Source organism: Sphaerodactylus townsendi, linkage group LG14 (genome assembly GCF_021028975.2).
Source record: "Sphaerodactylus townsendi isolate TG3544 linkage group LG14, MPM_Stown_v2.3, whole genome shotgun sequence".
In the NCBI taxonomy this organism is placed as follows: domain Eukaryota; kingdom Metazoa; phylum Chordata; class Lepidosauria; order Squamata; family Sphaerodactylidae; genus Sphaerodactylus; species Sphaerodactylus townsendi.
This window is the reverse complement of record NC_059438.1, coordinates 20,825,905-20,852,511: the sequence shown is the minus strand read 5'-3', so window position 1 is coordinate 20,852,511 and position 26,607 is coordinate 20,825,905. Positions and strand designations below refer to the sequence as shown.

The 26,607-nt window shown below is 45.7% G+C and overlaps 1 protein-coding gene across 1 annotated transcript in view; it reads right to left on the bottom strand.

Annotated features, from left to right (window-relative positions):
* Positions 1-19,706, bottom strand: part of CARMIL2 (capping protein regulator and myosin 1 linker 2) — a 72,737-nt gene extending 53,031 nt beyond the window's left edge. Inside the window, exons 1-13 of the mRNA XM_048516081.1 lie at positions 19,679-19,706; positions 18,320-18,408; positions 16,418-16,468; positions 14,843-14,902; positions 11,364-11,482; positions 10,205-10,302; positions 8,889-8,959; positions 7,990-8,063; positions 5,375-5,450; positions 5,207-5,295; positions 3,657-3,751; positions 2,062-2,148; positions 1,045-1,154 (exon numbers count right to left, since the gene is read on the bottom strand). Coding sequence (XP_048372038.1) covers positions 1,045-1,154; positions 2,062-2,148; positions 3,657-3,751; positions 5,207-5,295; positions 5,375-5,450; positions 7,990-8,063; positions 8,889-8,959; positions 10,205-10,302; positions 11,364-11,482; positions 14,843-14,902; positions 16,418-16,468; positions 18,320-18,408; positions 19,679-19,706 — 1,047 coding nt within the window. The remainder of the gene's footprint in view (positions 1-1,044; positions 1,155-2,061; positions 2,149-3,656; positions 3,752-5,206; positions 5,296-5,374; positions 5,451-7,989; positions 8,064-8,888; positions 8,960-10,204; positions 10,303-11,363; positions 11,483-14,842; positions 14,903-16,417; positions 16,469-18,319; positions 18,409-19,678) is intronic.
* Positions 19,707-26,607: the final 6,901 nt, after the last annotated feature.

The window sequence follows — 26,607 nt, the reverse complement described above, 5'->3', positions numbered from 1 at the left end:
TGAACATCTCCTGTCCCGACCTTGGCTTGTGCTACGGCTTCTGCGCACTCTCTCTCTCAACCTGATCTTGGCTTGTGTGCTTGACAATAAGGCTCATTGTGATAACTTATATATCTGGCTAGACTATTCAAATGGCCTCTGAGACAGCCTACCAGTACTCCTAAGAGTCTGTCTCCAACCAGCCTAGACCCAATTGGCCATGATGGCAAGGGCTGATGGGAATTGTAGTCCATGAACATCTGGAGTGCCATAGGTTCACCACCACTGGCCTAGACCAACCCACTGGGAACCAATAATACCTACAGTGTCTTGGCCCTTTCTAACAAGGCAACTGGGCCAGAAAAAAATGCCACTTCAAACCCAGGTTCAGGCCTTTAAGCTGTCAGATAACTGCACACAATTAGAGGCCTGTTTTAGGGTAGAAGACAGTTACGTTAAATGTTTGTGAGCAGTTTGGGCCAGGCAGCAATAGTAGTAGTAGTAGTAGAAGAAAAAAAGAAATAAGGAGGAGGAGGAGTTGGGATTTTTATCCCCCCCCCCAATTGTCGGCTGTAAGGATACTTAAAGGGGGTTACAATCTCCTTTCCCTCCCCCTCCCACAGCAAACACCCTGTGAGGTGGGTGAGGCTGAGAGAGCTCCGAAGAACTGTCACTAGCCCAATGTCACCCATCTGGCAAGTGCTGGAGTGCACACACTAATCTGGTTCACCAGATAAGCCTCCACAGCTCAAGTGGAAGAGTGGGGAATCATACCTGGTTCTCCAGATTAGAGTGCACTTGCTCTTAACCACTACATCACTCTGGCTTTCTCTCTGGAGAGGGTCAATGCTGGGAAGAGAAGAAGAAAGCTCAGAAAACAGTTTGTGCCCAAGTATGCACCGGATTGCCATAACAGACCCGCCAACCTGCTACAGAAGAGTAGAAGCTAAGGAAGGTGATTTGTCTAATCTTGAAATAAATAATTCCAAGACAGCAGTTCTTGGCCATCCCATCTTCAGCACCTGAACTTTCCTGGACAGCTCCCAGATGTTTGCTCATACTCACACAAGCGTCATCAGTAGCCAAGCTCCCCAGGTTCCCAGAAAGGTCCAGGTGGCGCAGGGAGGTTCTGAACAGCTCATTGGAGAGTAATGACTGGCAAAGGACAGCCATTCCTGGCAGGAGAGGGGAATGGTGGCAGTGAGACAGAAGGAATTGGTCAAATTCCAGGATATTGAAAAGACCATTGAGATATCAAAAGCCTTCCCAACAGCATCTCCTGGCAGGTAGGCCTTGCTTGGCTCTCATGGTGTCTAGGGAGATCCAGTATGTGCTTGAAAACTCAGTCTTAATAACAGCAAGAAAGCAGACAGCCTTCCAACCACCTTTTCTCCTCTTGAATCTATTGCTTAGCACTCAAACAGTTGAACAGGTCGTTGCTGATGCTAGTATTATGCATCATGTTTACACAAGAGGGTGGCTTTTATATATGGTTTCACAAATGTGGGCTTTCTTGTGAGGGTAAGCTGCCTGGAAATATTTATTTATACGAAGAAAGCATGACTCCCTCCCTCATTGCTTAGGGACCATCTCTCCTCTTATGTCCCTACTCGGCCTCTGCGATTTGCAGAGGCAAATTTGCTGGTGGTCCCCAGCCCCTCAATGATGTGGCTAGCCTCTACCTGGGCCAGGGATTTTACTGCCCTGGCCCCTACCTGGTGGAACACTCTCCCTCTGGCCATCAGGGCCCTGCAGGACCTTGGACAGTTCTGCAGGGCCTGTAGAATGGAGTTGTTCCACCAGGCTTGGGGGGGGGGGGTAATCACTGACTGTCTCTCCTGCTTAAACCCCCCCCCCCAATATACCATCATAACTGGTTGCCACTGTTCTCACCCAGTCCCCTTCCAAGAGGATAGGAGGTTTTTCTCCGAGTGTCATCTGATGTTCGGTTTTTCTATTCTGCCTTGATGGTGTATTTAATTATTTTGGTTTTAATTATTCTATTGTATTGTATCTCTTAATGATTTTATTTCTGTACAGAGCCCAGAGCCTGGTGTAAATAAAAATAAATAAACCGTGTACCTTTTGAAGTCAAGGAGGTTCTAGAAAGGCACAGGCTTCGGAGACTCTTCAAGAGTCGCTTAAAGTTCTGGCTCAAAGCAGTGATGCCTGAAGGAAGAACAGAACAAGTGTGGGAAGTCCTAACTAGGTGACCACACACTGCTTTTTCTTGCCATGCAATGCTGTACTTAAGGGCCAGCGTGCCTTGCATACCGCCCTGAGGTGGGGCAGCTGCTGAGCCGAGGATCGCTGGCAAGGCCCATAGACCTCCCTGCTCCCCAACCAACCTTCCTTCGCCCAGGGGTGTACTGCCCAGGGGAACATATGGGATCAAATATTCCTGGGCTTTGGCCATTTAGTCGTGTGGGGGACGGAAAATTGTCTCTCCTCCTTCCCCCGGGTCCATACACTGACATCAAGACCTGGTGCAAAAAAAGTTGTTTGGTCATGGTGGGGGTGGGCAGCATAGGGGGGCACTCATATTTTGCACCAGGCTACATTTTCCCTAGATATGCCTCTGCCCTCGCCTACTTATTTGCAATCACTATGCCAGCCATGCATCCAGCCATTCACACTGCCCATCATTGTTAGGGAGAGGGCATGTGGATGATGTGAGCATCTGTGAGTGCAAGAGGTAAGAGGGCTTGTCAGGGGGTGGGGGGAGGATGCACAGGCAGGTGTGGAAAGAGGCATGAGAAGGGAACCTGGTGGTAGACAGAGGAAGAAGGCTCTGGGACCTCTCTCTTCTGCCGGAGCCTCAAGTGTAATCTAGAACTAGCCATTCTCTGGCTATGCGTGCCCCCTTGTCAATATTCCCAGCCAGTAGGGTTGCCAGACTGCTGGAGATCTGGTATTACAACTGATCTCGAGAGGCAACAGAGATCAGTTCACCAGGAGAAAATGGCCGCTTTGGAAGGTGGAGCCTATGGCATTATACCTCACAGATGTCCCTCCTTTCCCCAAATCCCAGCCTTCTCAGGCTCCCCGCCCCCCAAATCTCCAGGTATTTTCCAAACCACAGTTGGCAACCCAGTGCAGCCCAATAGACGGTGAGCTTAACTTGGATCTTAGTGCTAGCCCTGCCTGATCTCCTGATTCATGATGTGTCCCTTACCAGGGGTCTGCAACCTGCGGCTCTCCAGATGTTCATGGACTACAATTCCAATTGGCCATGCTGGCAAGGGCTGATGGGATTTGTAGTCCATAAACATCTGGTTGCAGATCCCTGCTGGACAAAGCATTCTCTCCCAGCCTCAGTTTCCCACCTAAGAGAATCTGGGGAAAACTGATCATCTGCTCATAAGGATATTGTGTGCGAGGGAGGCAGGGGAAGACAAGACCGAAAGGGAACAACTTTCCAAATGAATATCGTGTAAAACAGTAATTATTGAAGCTCTCAGACTAATCAGAAGATCCAAAGGCCCTTGTCAAAGTCTCCTGTTTTTACCTCCCAAATGCACAAGAAATTAGAGAGACTGATGCACTCTGGTGAATGTCAGCCATAGAATTTAGCCAGGAAACGGAGCAACCCAGAAGCAGCGACAGAACAAACTCCACTACTGACTGAGAAAATATATAAGTTACTGTGCAGAGCTAGTCCAGATGAAGAAAACTACCTCGGTCCTCTAGCAGGTTTCCAGAGAGATTAATCATGTCCAGGGGAGAGTCAGGATGGTTGCCCAGTACCTGGGCCATCCGCTGAGCAAACTCTCTGCAAGGAAAAAGATTGCTTATACAGACAAAAAACCTGAACAAAACAAAAACTACACTTCAACTAAGACAGAATTTTGCTTTTAAAAAAATAAATAGCTTTAGCATCTGAAAAAAAATCAGACAGTGGCCCTTTTCCGCACATAACTTTTAAAATGTTTCCAGGAAGGAAATTAAATGTTTCCTCCCAGGAGTTCTGCAATGCTTTCCCCCCCTCCCATCCCCCCACTTTGGTTTCAGAAATGCTTTATTTCCAGGCTGAAAATGTGTTTTTTTTTCTGAAATCCCTTTTATAACAATTCTTTTGTTTGAAACATTTTCAAGCCATCTTCTCTTGCTGTGTTAGTATTTTTAAGATGTTCTATCTTTCCCACTGCCAATTTCCACACCTGTGTACACCCCCCAGCACCACTTTTTCCCACCCCTGAGCTGATCTTTTGCCATCTTTATTTTCTCTAATTTTTTGGCTGTCCTCTCACTCTTCTCTCGCCCTTGCATTTCCTCTGACAAGTGTCTAAGTTTACTCATGAGTAAACCCATGATTATATGAAGCAACATTCTCTCACGTGTAGGTAAATTAACTCACAAGTAAACCCACAATTACAACAGAGAATCTATGCTAAAGCATCTTTCTTACAAATAAACCCCCCCAAAAGCACAAAAAACCCTCATGGCAACCATGAAATGTTTGGAAGGGGTGAATGTGAACAAACATTGAGGTAAAGGAGGGGACTGAAAAAATTCTGCAAATGTTTTAAGAACATAAGAACATAAGAACAAGCCAGCTGGATCAGACCAGAGTCCATCTAGTCCAGGGGTAGGGAACCTTTAACACTCAAAGAGCCATTTGGACCCGTTTTCCACGGGAAAAGAAAACACTTGGAGCCATAAAATAATTTTTTGACATTTAAAATAAAAGATAACACTATATATATAGGGTTTTTTTACCTTTTACTCTACTCATTCTACAGAGAAGTGGGGATGGATGCGCCCGCCTGCTGCCTGCAGGGCAAGGATAGGAGCTACGGCCCGGCACAAATAGAGTGGAGCCACAGTGCATGAACTGAAAGAGCATCGCGCTGCCTTGAGCCATATGGGTTCCCTACCCCTGATCTAGTCCAGCTCTCTGCTACTCGCAGTGGCCCACCAGGTGCCTTTGGGAGCTCACCTGCAGGATGTGAAAGCAATGGCCTTCTGCAGCCATTTAGATGGCTTGTGCGGAAAGGGCCAGTTTCCCCCTCTTTGAATTGCTAAATGAATGCATCATACTGTTTTTATTTCACCATTGCCTGATTTAGAGATCCAGTTTTATTGCACAGCGTGTTGTATGAATCATACCCATCTTTACTGTGTTGTTTCATAAAACTATCAGCTGACTTGACTCTCCATAAGAAAGATGGACGACAAATCAAATAAACAAAACTAAATAAATGAAACATCAAGACCCTTTGCTTACACCTTCAAGCCACAGTTTTCCAACACCAGCTCTTCCAAAGTCACAGACTTGCTGAGCACATAAAGGATTTGGTCCAGAATATCTAGATTCTAGGGAAGAAGAAGATAAAATGTTTATCAGGCTATTACCAACAGAGCCTTGTAGCCCCATATCCTGTGGTGAACTCACCAGCTTGACATCTTTGCAGTGCAGCCTTGTGAACCACCGATTGAAAGCCAGGGCAGCCACACTGACAGCCACGTCCCTGTTTCAGGACAAAGTGTGAATGTGAGTTAAGGGCCAGTATATTGAGAGCCAGCTACAGCTGGGATAAGATAGAGCAAAGTGAAGGGAAAAATAGCAGATCAACAGTTGATTTAGATTTTTAACCTGCTCTGATTCAGATGGCAATAGTCCTTAACAACAATCTAGGAGACCCCAGTTCAAATCCGTAATCAGTCACCAACGTTTACCATGGACACTTTGGAGGAGCAGCAGTGGCGTAGGAGGTTAAGAGCTCATGTATCTAATCTGGAGGAACTGGGTTTGATTCCCCGCTCTGCTGCCTGAGCTGTGGAGGCTTATCTGGGGAATTCAGATTAGCCTGTACACTCCCACACACGCCAGCTGGGTGACCTTGGGCTAGTCACAGCTTCTCGGAGCTCTCTCAGCCCCACCTACCTCACAGGGTGTTTGTTGTGAGGGGAGAAGGGCAAGGAGATTGTCAGCCCCTTTGAGTCTCCTGCAGGAGAGAAAGGGGGGATATAAATCCAAACTCTTCTTCTTCTTGGGCTAGAGGCTAGACACTCTCTCAGCCTAGCTTACCTTACAGGGTGTTGTGCGAATAAAAAATAAGAGAGGAAGATAATGTTATAAGCTGAGTCCACACTGGGGAGCATTTTTCTTGACCATTGTCACATTGCCATGATAACTTACACATGAGCCCTCAGCCACCTCATGAACACTGTGCCTGGTTGACAAAAGGCTAGGCCCAAGACAAACAACTGACAGGAACTTGGCTCAGAAATCTGTTGAGGTGTCATCAGTTAGAATCCTGAGCCTGGTCTTACTGGCATATTGGGCTTGCCAGGGCCTCAGACATTAAACAGAACCTAATTTTTACCATTTCCTCCCCTCTTCACAATTGCTATAGTGATGACTGGGATCTGGTAGACCTAGGTTCTGAGTCTTCATTGTGTCATGGAAGCTTGCTAGATGACCTCGGGCCGGTCACTTTCTCTTGGCCTAGTTTACCTCACAGGGTTGTTATTGTGAGGATAAAACTGAAGAGGGGAAGAAGAAGAAGAAGAAGAGTTTGGATTTATATCCCCCCTTTCTCTCCTGCAGGAGACTCAAAGGGGCTGACAATCTCCTTGCCCTTCTCCCCTCACTTAACACACGCCTGGTGAGGGTAGGGGGGGGGCTGAGAGAGCTCCGGAAAGCTGTGACTAGCCCAAGGTCACACCCAGCTGGCGTGTGTGGGAGTGTACAGGCTAATCTGAATTCCCCAGATGAGCCTCCACAGCTCAGGCGGCAGAGCTGGGAATCAAACCAGGTTCCTCCAGATTAGATACACGAGCTCTTAACCTCCTACGCCACTGCTGCTCCCGGAGAATAATATTGTAAGCTATTATGAGTCCACATTGGCAAGAAAATAACGTGTGTCATCTAGGGATGCCAACTTGCAGATGAATCAGCAAAGGCGGGCTCCTGATCAACAGATCTAGTCCAGCTTCCAGATCTGTCGGAGGTGCCTCAGGATCACCTCCGCTCCTCAGACTTCACTACAAAATCTCCAGGAATTTCCCAACCTGGAGCAGGCAACCTTAGTGTTATCAGGTTGCGGCTGATTCATGTTAACCCCAGGTCCATGAGGCTTTCAAGAAAAAAAAGATGAGCATGGGTGATTTGCCATTGCCTGCCTCTACATTACAACAAGTCTTCCTGGGTGGTTTCCCATCCAAGCACTAACCATCACCAACCCTGCTTAGCTTCCACACTTTGGCAAGACCAAGGTAGGCAGATCTATTAAGGCTGCTTAGGAAGAAAAGCAACCTATAAATGCCTAAATAAATAAATCGGAGTTGTGCACTTTTTTATTCAAATCCCTTAAACTTGAGGGTTGGAAGACCCAACTGGTTTGGGATCAAAGTCACTTCCACATTACATTACTGCATCTGTGTAGCTGCGCTTTGGTACATTAACATCCCTGTGGTAATGTATTTAGGAATCCCAAAAATTACCTTATTTAATTCCAAGGCAGAATACTTAGAATCAAAGTGAAAGGGAAGTTACCGTACATACTGCTCACTGGTGAGAAGGATAGCTTTAAAAAGGGCTTGGACAGATTTATGGAGGAGAAGTCGATCTATGGCTACCAATCTTGATCCTCCTTGATCTCAGATTGCAAATGCCTTAGCAGACCAGGTGCTCAGGAGCAGCAGCAGCAATGTGAGGAGCCATTAGCTTTCACCTCCTGCGTGGAGCTCCCAAAGGCACCTGGTGGGCCATTGCGAGTAGCAGAATGCTGGACTAGATAGACTCTGGTCTGATCCAGCTGGCGTGTTCTTATGTTCTTATATGGGAGCCCAGGCTGAGGAGTAAAGAGATATACAGAGCTCATACTCTCTTCTCCTAGCCTTGGTAACTCTATAGAGGTTCTTTTTTTCTGAGCTGACAATTTTAAAGTGAGAGCTAAACTGGGCATAGTGTACACAGCGTGTCGCCTCTGCAACCAGAGAGATTTTTGCTTGCCCACTGGCATCCCCCCTCCTCCAACAGGGTCATTTCTTGTGCAGACTCACTGGCTGTCCAGGTATCCAAAATCCAGTAGGTTGAACTCTTTGCATCCTTGCTTGTGATAGATGTTATCCACATCCTGCAAAAGACAGAATTAGGACATTGCCAGGGGGAGGACAGAGGCTTTCCTGGTGTTACTTCCCCAACTAACGGCTGCAAAACCACACGGAAGGGCATCAAAGCACAGGCGGATTGGAGCATTTGCTCCCCCCACCCCATAAAATGCTCCTGCTGCAGGAACGGCACCGGAGGAGAGGTACCTGTGGCTACCCGTCAGCAGCGCATCAGTATGCTGACCCAGATTTTAGTCTACCGCAGCTCGAGAGCTCCCTTCGTGCCATTTTATGGCCCGTTATAAAAAATGTAGCTATGCGTGAGTGAAGGTTGACAGGTCACAACAGAGAAAGAAAATTATCTTTAAATTCCCTGACGCAGCAAGTGAGGAGGCAGCTGCGGCTTTCCAGGTCTTGTCATCTGTGATTCCCACCCACCCCCACCTGCTTTAACAAGCAGGATTCCAGGTGTGCTGCAGAGAAGGGAGAGGGCTGTATGCCTTGCTGCAAGAGGGAGAATGTAAAGGCAGAAGTCTGCTTGGCAGTTTACAACCAGACTACTCTCTTACGTCACCACCTCAAAAAAACCCTGCAGTGAGCTCTTTTCTTTAAGCAATGTTCCTGAATCCTTCCACACTTGTTAAAGTTAAGTTAAAAGCTGTAATCCACAAGCAGATTGTGTGTTTGCAAACTGGTAATGTTAGGAGGCACTGGGGACCATAAACAGCTCTTGTTCAAATGTTCACACCTATCCACAAACCAGCAACCAGGGCTGTTCCATAGAATCCTGGGTTATTTTTAGTCATGTTTCAAGAAGAATGACTAATCTCTGCCTTTGTGTTCTGCCTTACCCACTGGATCTCCTCCCGCAGAGGAAGGCCGCTGTAGTCACACAGCACGGCATACACTTCGGAGAATCCACCTGCAAGTGTGGAAAAAAATGCCGGCAGGTTTTCATCGCAGTAAAAAACAGGGTTAAAAAAATCTGCATTGTCAGATTTACTTGGGAAATGGAGCCACTCAGGCCCACAAAAGAGAGAAATTACAGAAGACTGTTCAGTTATGGCCAGTGGAGTCAATAAAGAGAGCAGGCGTGGTGTAGTGGTTAAAAGCAGGTTAATTCTAATCTGGAGAACCAGGTTCGGTTCCCCACTCCTCCACCTGAGTGGCAGAGGCTTATCTGGTGAACCAGATGTGTTTCTGCACTCCTACATTCCTGCTGGGTGGCCTTGGGCTAGTCACAGGTTTTGGGAACTCTCTCAGCCATACCTACTTCACAAGGTGTCTGTTGTGGGGAGAGGAAGGGAAAGGAGCTTGTAAGCCACCTGAATCTCCTTATAGGAGTGAAAGGTGGGGTATAAATCCAAACTCTTCTTCTAAAGCTGGAAGCTCTGCATTCAGTTCCCACTGTCAGCCCCAAATTCCTGTTTGATTTCCTCAGAGGAATATATATTGTGTGATCAGGGTCAGTTCCAGGTTGTGGGGGGGGAGGTGGTTTACAAGTGGGGGGGGGGGGGTGTGGTCAGGGGCCTCTTATGCCCACTATAGCGCCCCCGCATATTGCCCACCTACCTGTGTGCCTCCACAAGGCTGTGGGTCCTTCTCCCACCCATTCACAAGCTGTCTCATGGCCTGCAGTCACAGCTGCCCGCAGTGACTCTTTCCCTGATGATGCCGGGCAATGCCATTGCCATGACCACCGGGAACAATTTGGCTGTGTGCACCACTCACATGCCCTTCCCTGGCAGAACTAGGCAGCTGGGATTGTGGGTGGCAAAACATTCACAAGCAGGCAGGGGAGGTCCATGAATGTTGGTGTCGAGAGATGCATGGGTGTCAGCATCGGCAGGCCTCAGCAGAAACTCCAGGCACCGGAAGTTGCCCCATCTTACGGTATACTGATGGTGGCTCTGTGCATGATGCCAAACAAGGTAAAGCCACCAAGTCTGAGACGGGATGGCACTGCTGGTGCATTAAAAGTGTCACTGATTTTTTAAAATTAAGGTTACCCAAAATGTACTTTGAACACCTGAGATTTGGGTTTCTGTAGAGCGCAAATGTAGAAGGATGACTCACAGACAAACCTCATTTAATACTGAGGATGGGTGATCAGTCCACCTAAAGTGTAACTGAGGTGCAACCCTCCCCCCGCCCAAACAAAGATTACCACATGGCCCTTGGCTTTCCTGTAGCACTTCTTCCAAGTAATTCGTCATCTTTTGTATGCGGTCCAGCAAGCCGGGGGAAGCATTCTGGAGTAGATTCCTTCAAACAAACATACATGCTGAAAGTCAATTTGCATGCCAGAAACACCCCACAAAGAAAAAAAAAACAAATCCATTTTTTTTAAATTGATAAGAGATTCTGCTTCTAGCACTCTTCTGGGATTGCACTCTGAAACTGACTTGCTGGCTGGAAGAAGGCCCAAGAATTCACTGAGTGTTTGAAGGGTTAGACCAGGGGTAGGGAACCTGCGGCTCTCCAGATGTTCAGGAACTACAATTCCCATCAGCCCCTACCAGCATGGCCAATTGGCCATGCTGACAAACTGACAAACTGATGGAATTGTAGTTCCATTTATCTGGAAAACACAGGTTCCCTAATGAATCCCTGGGTTAGGCTCTCACCAGGTAATTAAGATTTGCAAGAGGAAGTCACAGTGTAATCTCATTGCCTTTATGTGGATGAAGGGTAAAAGCATTTGTGCCAAGATCCGAGGAGAAACTCAGTCTCTTCTCTCTATACATAGTACTCATCCTAATCAATGTGTAATTAGAACTGGTTAATAGCACTTGACGTTGCAGTAGTTTAAAATCCAGTGTTACCTTGGTTCTCATGTCTGGGACTTCACCCCATTGTCTCTGGCCACAGTTTTTGTCCTGGAGGGTATGTGCCTCCCTGGTCAGAACATGTAAAACAGTGGTGGGATTCAAATAATTTAACAACTGGTTCCGGTGGTGGGATTCAAAAAAATTAACTACTGGTTGCATACAAGCACCATTAACTACTGGTTGCATACAAGTCCCAATTGTTGAAAGACTGGGTGAATTCCAGGGTGGAGGGCATTTCTCCACAGCATTCCACAAAGAGCGCTGCCAAAAAGGATGTAAATCCTGTCCCAAAAGATTCTTTCATCTCCCTGACCTCCTTTTTTCACACCCAGACTGATGAAGAGTTCTGGAGAATTCCAATGACTGTACACTTGGTTGTGCATTGTATGGTTTTTGCTTACTATATTGGATTTGTGCAGCTGCCAAAATATCAGCAAATGCCTCAGTACTGAGGCTCAGGTGTGGGGGTGGGTGAAAATTGGAATACTCTCTTACCAAGGAGAAAAATCTGGAAACATTTTCTTCAAGAACTCCACCATATGAATGACCATGTACTCCAAATCGTCCAATGAGAGGAACACAAATTCATAGGTCGTATCTGTTTCTATGACAACCTAGGTAGATAAGGGGGGGGGGGTTATGAGAGAAGATGTTTCTCAAAGCTTCACTTTGCTCCCCTCTGCCCCCACCTCCTCATGCTTTGTTCTTAGACACTAATATAGGACCCAAATATAGCCTCGGGCTTTGCCTGAATTCCTGATCGCTTCCCAGAAAGCAAGGGCCATTACCCAGTGGGTAGCCATAAGCAAGGCTGATCTTTGGTCTCCAGCACTGTCTATAAATGAGGAACACAATACTTATCTAATTTAAAGAGCTGTCATAAAGTTACACAGATGATTTGTGTGGAATTTCTTTAAGGGCTTGGGAAAAAGTCCTCTGTAAATAATGAATTTGTATACAGTATAAGACAATGAAGGATGAAAACTGTGATGCTACTACAGGGCAGATGGGCATGAAGAAGAAGAAGAAGAAGAAGAAGAAGAAGAAGAAGAAGAAGAAGAAGAAGAAGAAGAAGAAGAAGAAGAAGAAGAAGAAGAAGAAGAAGAAGAAGAAGAAGAGTTTGGATTTATATCCCCCCTTTCTCTCCTGCAGGAGACTCAAAGGGGCTTATAATCTCCTTGCCCTTCCCCCCTCACAACAAACACGCTGTGAGGTGGGTGGGGCTGAGAGAGCTCTGAGAAACTGTGACTAGCCCAAGGTCACCCAGCTGGCATGTGTGGGAGTGTACAGGCTAATCTGAATTCCCCAGATAACCCTCCACAGCTCCGGTGGCAGAGCGGGGAATCAAACCTGGTTCCTCCAGATTAGATACACAAGCTCTTAACCTCCTACGCCACTGCTGCTCCTGTCTTCTTGCAACTGTCTTCTTGCAAATCTGTCTTCTTACAAATCTGACTTCTTACAAAACTGTCTTCTTACAAATCTGACATCATTTTGCCAAATGTCCTCTCTCCAATAGATACATTTCCCCAAGAGTTTTCCACAGAGCTGGCGTCTGAATTCAGATCTCACAGCATTTACACTCCAAGAGCCCCAATCTTATGCATCTCTCCCCACCCAAGTTTCCCCAAATAATTTAGTTACTTATAAGCCGCCTCTCCAAAGAACCTGCTTGAGGCGGCTGACGAAGTAAAACATGATGAAAAATTAAAAAGCATAAAAACTAACCAATCATTAAAAATCCAGCCACATAATTAACAGCATTATAAAACATTTCACATCCTAACATTATCCCCATAGAATAGTTGTCAGGCTAGAAGCAAAGGGTAAAAGCAATTTTAAAATACATGGGATCACTGATCCTCAGACTGAGAAAGTTCATATGAAATGATTTACGATCAAATCATAATTTCTCTTCCTACTCTTTAGCATTAACCTAGAAGTTTTACTGGCTCATTGAAATTCACTTGCAAAAATAACATCATTGCAAAACTTCCATGAATCTAGCCCCAAGGTCTTTAAACTTGTTTTCACAACAACAGAAAAGACCACCCCTTCCACCACTAAAGATGAGCAGTAACAGACAGAATGCAAAGACACGAAGAAAACAATTTTTTAAAAAAATATGAAACAGCTCCTTTTTGGTGTCTAAAAATAATCAGGCCAGGAAGAAACGTTGCACAGTGAAAACTGTTATCAAATATATTCCCCCTTTAGATTTGTCTTCACCTACAGGACAGCATGTTCGGAGGAAGAGAGAATTACAAGGGGAATTGTCTGGAATAAATGTGCCTGATGTTATCCTATTGTTGAAGCTAAGCGAGTCAGTGAGGAAACTGATGGGAGACAGCGAGGATCCTACAACCCCGAGCTTTCAAGAAGCAGAACAGCAAGGATGCTGACAAAGACCAAGACTATAATAAGAAAACATCTATTATTTTGCGTCGTGTGAAAAGTCTCACAGCAAGCAAATTAGCAAAATATTGTGTGTGGTCCCTGTAATGATGCCACAAGCAGATCTGCTTTCTTAGGGCTCCATGTTGCGCTGTTCACAAAACCTGAATCTGATTTTATAAGAACTGTTGGATGCAATGAACCTCCACCAATTGCGGTAACAAATCCAGGCTTCTAGCAATCCCCTACAAAATATCTGCCTTCATTCCAAATACCTCCTTTGGATTGAATGTTATTTGGGCACAAAAGGGGAAATCTATTCATTAGGCTTGCAAGCGAACACATGGAAGATATCTTCTCCATAAATGCTCAGGACTCCTGCTAAGTCTGGATTGGGCTGTGTAGTTTGGCCAGAGGTAGCCTATCCCATCCGTTCATTTATCCAGCCCCTTCAGTGCGGAGGCAGGCACCAGTGGAATATAAGAGACCAAGCTGGAATCTGGGCTGGTAAAAATGTCCTTTCCCGAGTGTGTTTATGAAGTCTTCTCTGAGAAATCAGTTTTTTGTTCCAAGAGAGATAGCTGTCTGCTGTTGGGTGTTAATTTTTTAATGGTATCAATTTAATGGGAGGTAGGGTTACCAACCTGTAGGTGCGGCCAGGAGTTCTTACAGCATTATAACTGATCTCCACACTAGAGATGTGTTTCCCTGGAGGAAAACGAATCACTCCTGGAGCTTCAGAGAGTGGACTCACATGATCCCCACTGAACTCCTCCCCCCACCTCAAATTCCATCCTTTGGAGATATTGCCCACAAATCTTCAAGCACTTCCCCAGTGTAGATTTGGCACCTCTGTGGCCCTCAGCTGTTTTACTGGAGCTGTTTTTGTAATGTATTCAGCCTCAATCTGAGACACAGGATTTAAAATGCACATTTGCCTTATCATTTCATGCCCTTTCCAAGGAAAGTTTCCCTTGCTTAACCCCTGCCTGTTGCATGAACACATGAGGCTGCCTTATACGGAATCAAACCATTTCCTCGTCAAGATTTCAGTATTGTCTATTCTGACTGGTAGCAGTTCTCCACTGGTCTTTCACATCACCTATCTTATCCTTTTTAACTGGGGAGGCTGAGAATTGAACCTGGAGCCTTCTGTATGCTGACCAGATGCTCTACCCCTTAGACACGGGCTATGTGGTTGCTGTGTTTTTTTTAAAAACACCATTTAAAAGTATCAGCCCTGAAAGGACAGTCTCAAGATTCTTGAAGACTTCATTACAATTCAACTTGATTTTAAAACATTTCTGCTCCACCTTTTTCTGCCATTTCATCTCTCTCCTCCAAGACAGCAGAAGACAAATGGAAAGCAATCAAATAATAAAAAAGACAAAAGACGCAGCTACAATGACAAACTAGCAGCAAATAGGGATGCGCCAACACAAACATTGCTAGCTGTGTGCCATTATAAGCTACTCAGGTCCCTTCCCTTCCCCAGTCTCCACCCCCCACCCCAAATCTCCAGGAATGTCTTAACCTGGAGACTGCTACCTTTGTCTGCCCCCAGTTCATCTTGCTCTCACCTGGCCAGCTTGTCCCATTTTGATGAGTTGGACTGCTAAGTAGCTGAAGCTGGCTTGCACCTGCAGATTGAGAAAAGTGGGGATGAAGTCCTTTTAAAAAATATAGAACTGGGAAAAGAAAGCCACATCCTCAGATGGGGCATAATTCTGTGCCTCAAATGTTTAGCATTTTGCTACAGGATGTAGAAGAAGAAGAAGAAGAAGAAGAAGAAGAAGAAGAAGAAGAAGAAGAAGAAGAAGAAGAAGGAGGAGGAGGAGGAGGAGGAGGAGGAGGAGTTTGGATTTATATCCCCCCTTTCCTGTAGGAAACTCAAAGGGGCTGACAATCTCCTTGCCCTTCCCCCCTCACAACAAACACCCTGTGAGGTGGGTGGGGCTGAGAGAGCTCCAAAAAGCTGTGACTAGCTCAAGGTCACCCAGCTGGCGTGTATGGGAGTGCACAGGCTAATCTGAATTCCCCAGATAAGCCTCCACAGCTCAAGCGGCAGAGCAGAGAATCAAACCCGGTTCCTCCAGATTAGATTGCCCCTGCTCTTAACCACTACGCCACTGCAAGTTTGGGTTTGCTTCTGCACAGCATGCGAAATGACCACAGAATACTGCTTATTGCTCAGTAATGCCATATATACATGCATGCTAAACATGAAAAGGCCAGTACAGCCCAGATCTCAGCTGCTAAATAGGGTCACCTCTGGTTAGCGCTAGGATGAGAGATCACCAAAGATGACCAGAGTCACTACACAGAAGCAGGCAATGGCAAACCAGGGAGCAGCAGTGGCGTAGTGGTTAAGAGCAGGGGCAATCTAATCTGGAGGAACCGGGTTTGATTCTCCGCTCTGCCGCTTGAGCTGTGGAGGCTTATTTGGGGAATTCAGATTAGCCTGTGCACTCCCACACATGCCAGCTGGGTGACCTTGGGCTAGTCACAGCTTCTTGGAGCTCTCTCAGCCCCACCCACCTCACAGGGTGTTTGTTGTGAGGGGGGAAGGGAAAGGAGATTGTCAGCCCCTTTGAGTCTCCTACAGGAGAGAAAGGGGGGATATAAATCCAAACTCTTCTTCTTCTTCTCTGTCTCTTTCCTTGGAAACCCTACAGAATTGTAATAAATCAGCTGGAACTTGTCAACAACAAAAATAAGAACAAAAATTCAGTATGCACCACACAATGTCAATTGATGGAAGCTTTCTCCCCTTCGCAACCTCCCCCGTCACCTCCAATTCTATCCACAAGTTAAGGGTTAGGGTTGCCAAGCTCCAGGTAAGGCCTGGAGATCTCCCAGAATGACAACTAATCCCCATACGAAGATCAGCACCTGTGGAGAAAATGGCGGCTTTGGGGGGTAGTGGTGGTGGGCTCTATGGCATTATACCCTATTGAGGTGCTTCCCGTTGCCAAACCACACCTTCTGTAGCCCACATCCCCCAAATCTCCTGAATTTCCTAATTTGGAGTTAATAAGCCTATGGGTAGAAATATTAGATGGGTCTTTTGTCAGATGGCTACAATGCATTAAATTGCCTTGGAGCGATGGAGAACTTCTGTGAGGCAGCCATCTGAGGGACAGAATAGGACTTACCTTAATGGGGAACTTTGCTGGCAGCACAAGAGCTCGCCAGGGCAGCAAAACCTGCAATGGAAAGGAAAGCAGGAACATAGGAGACTGGTGGGCTGCAGCCTAGTCGAGGCTGAGACCTAGATACAGTGACTGTGGTAAGAAATGTTGTGTGGAAACACAGGACACAGCTAAGCAAGGTAAGTCTGGCCTGTGCCTGGAGAGGGGGTTTCCTGAGAGTCCTTACATACGCCTTCTTGAATTCCGTAACAGAAGAAAGGTGCAATCTAAACGTAATAAACAAATAAACCTGTTTCTCTTCCACCTTATATCCTGCCCACTGTGCACTGGAATGCTCTAGGACAGTGATGGCAAACCTTTTTGAGACCCAGTGCCCAAACTGCAACCCAAAACCCACTTATTTATTGCAAAGTGCCAACACAGCAACTTAACCTGAATACTGAGGTTTTAGTTTAGAAAAAATGGTTGGCTCTGAGGTGTGCATTACTCGGGAGCAAGCTTGGTGGTAGTTGTTGGCTGTGCTTTGAAGCAACTCTTCGAATGGGTGAATCACAACCCTAGGAGGGTTTACTCAGAAGCAAGCCACATTGCCAGCAACTGAGCTTACTCCCAGGTAAAGGATCGCGCTTTAGTTCTTTGCATGAAAATCAGTGGGGTTTAACAGTGCTTAACAGGGTTACCTACACTGCTTGCCCAAAACTAGGCCTTAGGTTTAATGCTAATAATTGAGCCCAGCAGCCCAGGCCAGCCTAGATGTGTGTGTGTGGGGGGGGATTCCCCCCCCCCCACATGATGAACTCTGTTTGTTCGTGCCCACAGAGAGGGCTCTGAGTGCCACCTCTGGCACCCGTGCCATAGGTTCGCCATCACTGCTCTAGGAGGTAGACCCCACATTGTGGAACGGCCTGCCCGAGAAAGTCCAGAAGATCCCCACACTTGAATCATTCCATGGAATGAATTAACGGAACTGTTCAGAAGGGCTTTTAAATAAATGGCACAGGGTTGTAGTAAACAGGGTGCTCCCACAAAGGGAATAAGGGGTCGTTTATTTCATAGTTATTCTGCAACGCATTGTTTTTCAATATTTGCAATCTATTTGCTGCGTTGTTTACAGCATATTTTGTACTGTTTCAGTATTCTATTGCTTTATTTGTTTATTGAATTTGCCTTTCTCACAAACTCAAGGCACATGGCACAGTATAACTGTAATTAGCTTTGAGTCTCAGTGAGAAAGGTGGTCTATAACTACAGTAAAGAAGGAAAGTTAGCGCCAAGCTCTGACTACTACAATGTAAATTCGGTTTTAGGATACTTTGTTAGCAGGTGCCTGTGCCCTACAGCTGGACACCCAACTTGGACCATGCTAATCTACTACTTAGAATCATAGAGTTGGAAGAAACCCCAAGGGCCATCAAGTCCAACCCCCTGCCATGCAGGAACACACAATCAAAGCACTCCCGACATATGTTCATCCAGCCTCTGTTTAAAAACCTCCAAAGAAGGAGACTCCACCACTCTCTGAGGCAGTGAATCCCACTGTCGAACAGCCCTAATGGTCAGGAAGGCCTTATTTTTGCATGCGCCTCCCCCTGGCCTTACTTATGGCCTCCTCCCTGCCTCGTCTCCCCTCAGCCTCTTCCTCTGGTAGGGATGGGATGAGGGGTGCCTGGCAGGCTTACGGCAGGCTCCAGGCCCAGCCCACAGCTTGCCACAACCCACCAGTCGCTGTCGCACCCTGCCCCCCTGACTCAACATCAGCTTCAGTATGTCAGGGGCGATTTTGTGCCCCCCCAATGTGATCAGATGGGTGGCTCCGGGGGACATGCGACACCCCATGTTCCTCTGGCAGGTACGCCTCTGCGTTATAGCCCAAACCAAGAAGTAAAACAAGCTATTGTTTCATACCAGGACAATATCTTCCACTTTGGACTTGACATGGAATTGAGCAGTCAGTAGGAAAACCTCCTGTGTCCCTAGGAAGCTGGTGATGCTGTCTGGAAAACAACACAACAAGTGGAATGGAATCAGCAGTGGGCTTGCAAACTGGCATCAGTCTCCTTCACAGAACCCCCTTGGGAAAGATCCTTGCTGCTATCTCAGTGCCCCCCCCCCCCGGTGGTCCCTTGGTGGTCTCTATAACATCTGCCGGGCCACCATCCTGGGAGGGTTTTAGTTGTTGGACACCGTATATATTATGTGTCTTGCATATCAGAATGCTGTATGCTGTATGTTTTAGCAGGTTTTAGTTATTAATTTAATAGAGACTATATGTATCTTATTTATCTTTCTATTTTGTTTATGTTGTGCTCTATCTGTTATTTATTGTGTAACAATCTGTTATTGTGCTCTATCTGTTATTTAAAATGTTGTTCAGTGCCCAGAGCCCTCTGGGGAGAGGGTGGTATATAAAACCTATCATCATCATCATCATCATCATCATCATCATCATCATCATCATCATCATCATCATCATCATCATCATCATCATCATTATTATTAATCCAGTGACTGCAGGGTCATTGAAAAAGAACACGAGAAGGTCACTAGATATTGCGATTTGAAAATCAAGCTTCAGTGTCTATGGCACAAACCAGCTGAGGTCGTCCCCGTGGTAATCGGCACGCTGGGCGCCATCCCCAAAACACTAGGGCAGCACTTGAAACATCTTCGAATTGACAAAATTAACATCTGTCAAATTCAGAAGGCAGCCCTGCTGGGATCCACACAAATACTACGCCGATACATTACAACTTCCTAGGCCTCTGGGTGAGGCTCGAATTGTAATGAAGGCCAACAACCAGCTAAAGATCTGGCAGCTGTGAAATCTACAATAATAATATAGCCTGTTTATAAGCATCCAAGTGCTGCCTTTGCTAAAACTAACTCCAGATCAACGGGATGATTGTCAGATAGGAGTCCAGCATTCTGTGCTAAACAATCTCACAAGTTTGTATTGGAACAGATTAGACTAAGTAGGCACATTTGGATAGGTTCAAATGGCAAAGTTTTAGAATCTTAACTGCTAAACTGGGAGTTGGAAAAAACCAAAACCAAAAAGTGTGCATGGAATGGGGAGAATAAAGGAATACAACAGATATGCTGAGGCAGAAGAAATATGGACCATGATAAAGCTTTTCTCTGTGCTGTTTATTCCTTTAGGGTAGCTTGTTGGACTGTATGTAAAAGAGGCTCTTGTGGTGGATGAACCGCTAATCCAGCAGTGCTCTTATGAGACAGGCTGGGAGCTCTTCTGTTGTTGTTTACCGCCCTTTTTACACCCAACAGGGGTCATCTTAGCCAATGGACAAGGGCAGCTGCTCATGACCTCATGCTGAGAAGCTGCCACCACACAGACCCACTCCGTCTGGAGCTTGGGTAACAAGTGTGTATCAGTGGCTGAACTTACCCGCCTTGTCTCAAGCCGGCTTTTGACAGCTCCCAATCAACTTGTGCAGGTGAGGGGTACCTTTTGCTTGGTCTGGGGGGGGGGCGTGATTCTGGGGCCCCATGTCACTAAGATCATCCCTACCTCTCCCATTTAATAATTGTAGTGCCCAGCTGTTTTGAATACCAGTGTCAAAGTTTCCCAGTTTTAAGGAAGAAAATTAATTTTTATTGAGCAGCAGGTTGCGCTCCACAGCTCCAGCACTGCATTCTCTTTTTCTTTGTGATAGGTATACTGTTATTTCAATTTCAGATATGTGCATGTGTTCTAAAATACCAATATGCTCATGAAAAAACACACAGGAGGTATGCTAGAGAATGTTTGTTCATGTTCTGACTATTAAAAAAAATCCTTTGCATATCCAGACTAGTTTCTAAGCTTTGAGTAAATATTTAGGGGGAATGGAACTCAACCAGGACATGTATTATTTACTCCATTTACACTCCCACTTTTATCTCCGATGTGGACTCAAAAGTAGCTTACATCGTTCTTCCAACAACCGTGTGAAGTAGGTTAGGTTGAGAGTCTGTGACTTGCTGGAGATCACCCACGAGTTCCCATGGCAAAGTGGGAATTTGAACCTGGGTCTCTAACTATTACACCACACTATCATTCATAAGTAAAAGGTCTGCAGGCTTTACGGGATCAGGAAGGGTTGTAGCTCAGGGTTAGAACTCAGTTTTGTACGCAGAAGACCTCTGCTTTGGTCTTTGGGATTTCAAGCAGCAGGTAAAGTTGATATCTCAGACGCCAGCCACAGTAGGCATTACTAAGCTATGTGGACAAATGGTCTGACTTGGGCCATTGCAATGCAAAGGTCCCAACCTCTTTTGAGCTTGTGGACACCTCTGAAATTCTGATATTTTATGGTGAGCACAGCCACAAAATAGCTGTTGCAGTGAAGGTGTTTGTGTTGTGGGGGCAGCTGCTGCCAAATTCACCTTTAAAAAAAATCTGCATAGCCAATTGCATTTTCAGTTGCCAGTTAGAGGCCCTGCTGGGCAAAAGCCAGGCCTGGGTTCCCCCATTTTCTAAAAGCATTTGCTGACCCACAGGTACCGTGCTGGAGACCTGTAACGATTCCTTTATTATTGTTATCCCAGTCAATAATGTATATTCATAATAATATATTTTCCTTTTACTGCATCGTTATCAGAACAGTGCAAGAGATGTAATCACGGTAGTTGGTTGCAGTCAAAATACAAAAACTGGATTCTTAAGGGCACGTTAAAGACTAGCTGTTATTCTAGCGACAGCTTTTGAGAACTACAATGCACTTAACCAGATGCGTGTGGCGGGGCAGGTTTGTTCAGAAATCGTGAAGGAAAAAAGTTGTACACAGCAAGGTTCAAACGACCCTGAAATGCAGGAAGTGCAGGCTGAGCTGTAAATTATGTAGAATTCAAATGCAACAAAGCACAGAGATTTCAAAGCTATAGCAATTGTCACCTATTCCAGGTGCTATGAAATCCTAAATCTACGGTTGAAACTTTGGGAGATGAGCCTCATCACCTAAACAACCTATACCTTTACTTTTGTATGCTGATGACGCTATATTACTCTCCCGTACAAAAGCTGGCTTGAAATGCTTACTGGCACGCTGTGTTGAATATTGTAGTCATAATAACCTGACGCTTAATTTTGCAAAGTCAAAAATAATGGTTTTTGCTTGTTCTTGGAGACCATTTAGTTGGCCAATAAATAATGAACAGCTTGAACAGGTCAAACATTTTAAATACCTGGGTCTCCACTTTAATTATAACTCCTCTTGGGTTACCCAAAGGAAATTGGCCATTGAATCAAGCAAACTTAGTGGCAAGGCTATTAGCCGCTATTTTCGCACCAACGGTCATGAATTTGTACCTGCAGCCATTAAGGCATTTAATGCTAAAATCACCATGCAATTACTATACGGAATCCCACTGTGGATACAAGCATGGAGCTGCGATATGGAAAGAGTTCAGTCATGCTTTCTCTATAGTATACTCGGCTTACCTCACTCAGTCCCATATGCTGCGGTCTGTTTGGAGGTGGGCCAACATCTACTCCATACAAGAGCATGGTGCATGACCTTCCAATTCTGGATACGATTGTGCTTTAACAACTGTCACAAAAGCTTTACCTACCAGGCTCTTTCTTTCATAGCCAAAACTGAGTGGTGGTCCTTTGTTGAGGTGAAAATCCATGAAATGGGTCTATCCTTGGATGCATTGGTTTTAATGAATGCCAATGAGCTAAAGCTGACTATCAAAAAGAGATTGTATGATCTCGAGTATAGTCACCTGATGCAGCAGGCTAATAAACGCTGCTCTCCCTTGCACTTGGGTATACCATTAAAACCCTATACCATGGCCAAGTATTTCCATTTGGTCTTAGAACCCAAATTGCGACGAGCCCTGACCCTTGCCAGGTGCAATATTCTCCCTTCAGCTACCACTCAGGGCAGAATACAGAAAGTGCCTTTTAATGAAAGATTTTGTCCCTGCAGTTCAGCTTACGAAGAATCAATCCAACACGTGATATTACACTGCCCGTTACACAGTTTAGCCAGGAATAAATATCTAAACCCGTGGTTAAAACCCCCCATTGATAATATTAATCTATCAATTGTGGTAACGATGTTGGATTGTGGTTCTGCAAGTGTATTGGAAGCGCTGGCTAACTTTTTGTGCTCTGTCATCAGCAAACGGTTATAACTGTACTGGAGATTGTATCATTACACTGAGGTCGCCATTTTTCTGGTATATTGCTGCTGTTTTAATTATGCCATTAAAGGTTTATATATATATACCTAAACAACCTCACAGGGTAGAAGGAGAGGGGACAACATAAGTCCCTTTCAGTATCCATTGGGGGAGAAAGGCAGGGTACAAATAAATGTGTTACGTTTTTGAAGCGCCACATAACTCCTCTTTATTTCCATGACCAGTAGTTTCCAAAGCTTCTGAAACTACGGTGTGGTTTAATCTGCAGAATGATACTGGGTACTGTTGGCTTAGTTTTAAAAAGACCGTACCAACCAGCACCAGTCGGAGAAAATTGGTGTGCTAGGCTGTTATTTTTCATTGAACACCCACACCTTTTCAGGTTTATTAGCAGCACAAGGTTTCCTGTGCAACTCAGACTGCAGGGTTTCAAAGCCACCCCTCGGGTTCTTGGAGGCTTTCTGGTCTCTGCTTCTGCAGATTGAAGCTTGTGAGAAGAAAACCAGAAGAAAGGACAACATGCAGATACAATGGAATACATTCCCCATCTCTTTTTAAAGGTGGGCTCTCTAGTCCTCATGTTCATAGAGAAAAAACTGCTTGCCACCCACATCTGAAGCCACTCAATATTTCTGACAATAAAGATTCCTCGGCTGGCACTCGCGTGTCACCTCATCGTCAAGGACTTGAAAGACATGGAGCCTGATGAAAACTGTTAGAGTTTAAGCAGCTAAGGGTCAGGAATAAAAGTAATCCTATGAGCTGTTTCCTGAGCTTTTTTGCTTGTTATGCAAGGAGTCATAAAGAGGCCTTGGCTTACCACGCAACTCTGGAGAAATCTCTTTGGGGGTGGCAGGCATCTTCTGGATCCCACCGGAGAGATCATCCAAGTCCCCTGGGCTTCAAAACCTCCAGTCAGAATGAAGGCTTCCGTTTCTGCCTTGCTTAAGCGGGTTACTGATCCAGCAGCCTCTGCTGGGTTTCCTATTTCCTCTTCACTTTAAAGGTGCCTCTTCCTGTCACTCTTTGTCACTCATCTCAAGAAACACTGAACAAGAGCATAAGTCAGCCAGCTAGCTCACATAGGAGAATATCAGCCCCGTAGGTGGCTGGTACTCTCATAGGTACTGTCATCTGACAGTACATCCAAGGAGGACATGAGAAGGATGCAGAACTGGCGCAGCTGAAGATACAGACATTTGAGCAATGTAAATGGGGTCTGCCAGTTCTTTTCACGTTGATCTGAAGTGTGGTATAGTGGTTAAGAGGGGGTGGATTCTAATCTGGAGAATTGGGTTTGAATCTCCACTCCTCCACCTGAGTGGCTGAGGCTTATCTGGAGAACCAAATGTGTTTCCACACTCCGACATTCCTGCTTGGGTGACCTTGGGCTAGTGAGTTCTTCGGAGCTCTCTCAACCCCACCTACCTCACAAGGTGTCTGTGTGGGGAGAGGAAAGGAGCTTGTAGGACCCCTTGAGTCCTCTTACAGGAGAAAAAGGTAGGGTATAAATCCAAAATCTTCAAATTCAGGTCTGCACAATGTGACCCAATCAGCCAAGCATAGCAGGCACTGTATATATTGGCCACAAGATGGTGACCCTACAAGGTGTTCAGTGCACTCCTTCTGCAGTCCAAAACAGGAAGCAAATGCAAGCTTCTTGCGCTGATGCTGGATGGCCATACGTGAGCAGAGACTGGAACTCAGCTTGGGAAGTCACAATTCATGCAGCTGGGCTTGATGCTAGAGGCAGAATCACACTTGTGTTCCATCCCTCTGGGTCTGCAAAAGCTGTTGTGGTTTGCCTGGGACGAATCACCACAGATCTTTCACACTGCCTGAAACAGAAGTACTTTGCATCGCACGTTACAGAATTTGTGGGGAACACTGGTTGTATAAGAGGAACATTATTTTGGTTCATTGACAATTTATTACTGATTTTAACAGGCAAGTAACCAAGAAAACTAGTTTCAAATAACTTTTTCATCCCTCATTTAAGCACCCAGCCTCCCCTTTCAAAGTGTTCGGAAAAGTTCTCCCCAGTAAGTTTTCTCCCAAACCGTTCAACATGCAATCATCAGACTTACCATCAAATTAAGTGAAAAACCCTAACAATCCAGAACCACCCCCCCCCCCCAAAAGGGTGAGGTGGCAGAACATGATCCAAAAGGGAAAAGCAGGTGGGGTTCTGATGAAAACTTTTTATTGTGTGTGTGTGTGTACACCCAGTACTAGACAGCCAACGTGGTGTAATGATTAGCATGGGTGTCCAACTCTGGCGCTTCAGATGTTCATGGACTACAATTCCCATCAGCCCCTGCCGGCATGGCCAATTGGACACCTCTGGATTAAGGTGTTATGCTAGCACCTGGGAAACCCAGGTTAAAATTCCCACTTGCAGGGTGACCTTGGCCCAGTCACAGACTTTCAACCCTGACCCTGATGGAAGACCTCCAAGGAACGTCAGGGTTGTGATGCAGAGGCAAACAATGGTAAATTATCTCTGAAATCCCTACAGGGTCACCAAAAGTCAGCTGTGCCTTAATGGCAAAAAAGGGCAAATCTCAACCAGAATCCCCTTCAGAACATGGCCCCTTCTAGTACATTATTATCACGGGAGAAAGGTTCTCAGAACCTTGCTTCTTGACATTTTGTACACAGAGATTTTTTTTCTTGTGTTAGGATAAGGAAGCACTGAAAAAATGCATCTTCCCCCCGCAGTTTTGACTGTTCCAGGCCAGAAACATTTCCTGATGCTTACACTGCCCTGTGTTGACACACTGTCTTAAGGTGTTAGCAGAACATAAACATTCCCGCAATTACATGAAAGGCAGAATGGCAGCAAAACTAGTCGCTTCCCTTAAAACTGCCATTTCCTTAAGACTTCACCCATTCATGCCAGTGCTAGGAGTTCTTTGAAGAGATGGAGGTACTCTTCTTCACACAGGCTGTGTAGTACCTGGGAATCGTTTGTTGTTAATTCTGGGAAAAAAATGTCAAGCATAAAACATGACGAGGCAAGAGGGACAGAAATATGTTGTCTGGAGACAATACAGAAGGCCTGAACGATACTGGGAAAAGAAAATAGAATGTCTCATGTGTCCCTCCAAAGACAAGGAGAAAGAAAAGGAATTTGAGCTGCAGGAAGAGGCAAGCACCACCATCAGGTTGATTTATCCCAGGGGTGTCCCACTCTGGTGCTTCAGAAGTTCATGGACTATAATTCCTGAGTGGGACACCCCTGATTTATACAAATGTCTGCTGCCACTGTGACCACAGTAGGCTTCAGAGATGACTGGGTAACATCCAAAATCTCCAGTGTTTTACAGTTTGGTACCTAAAAGTTAACTTGATGGCATAAAAACGATAATGTAGCCCTGACTTGAATAACTCCACGTGAGCCTGATCTGTCAGATCTCAGAAGCTAACCAGGGTTGGCCCTGGCTAGTATTTGGATGGAAGACCTCCAAGGAATACCAGGGTCACCGTGAAGGAGAAGGCAATAGAAACTATTTAGTTACTTGCCTTGAAAACCCTACAGGGTCCCCACGTCAGCTGTCACTTGAAGGCAAAAAGAGAGGCTCCTTCATTATTACAACCTGAGGGGGAAAAACAGCACCCATCCACTTGTATTTCTGACTTTGGCACGTATAGTGTTTGATAAAGGGAACATCTCCAACATGGCCTCCAGCGGCAAGGGAACCCAATGCGTATTTCTTGGGAGAGAGGCATACACAATAATCTGTGAAAAGTCACCCTAGGTCAGGGGTAGGGAACCTGCGGCTCTCCAGATGTTCAGGAACTACAATTCCCATCAGCCCCTACCAGCATGGCCAATTGGCCATGCTGACAGAGGCTGATGGAAATTGTAGTTCCTGAACATCTGGAGAGCCGCAGGTTCCCTACCCCTGCCCTAGGTGAAATTAACTACAGGGACTGTCCAAACAGACTGTCAACAGATTATCACACAAGTAATACAAAGCTGTGGTATATTGTCAAGCAATTCGTTCTTAACAAGAACATCCCCCCAGCACAACCAAGGC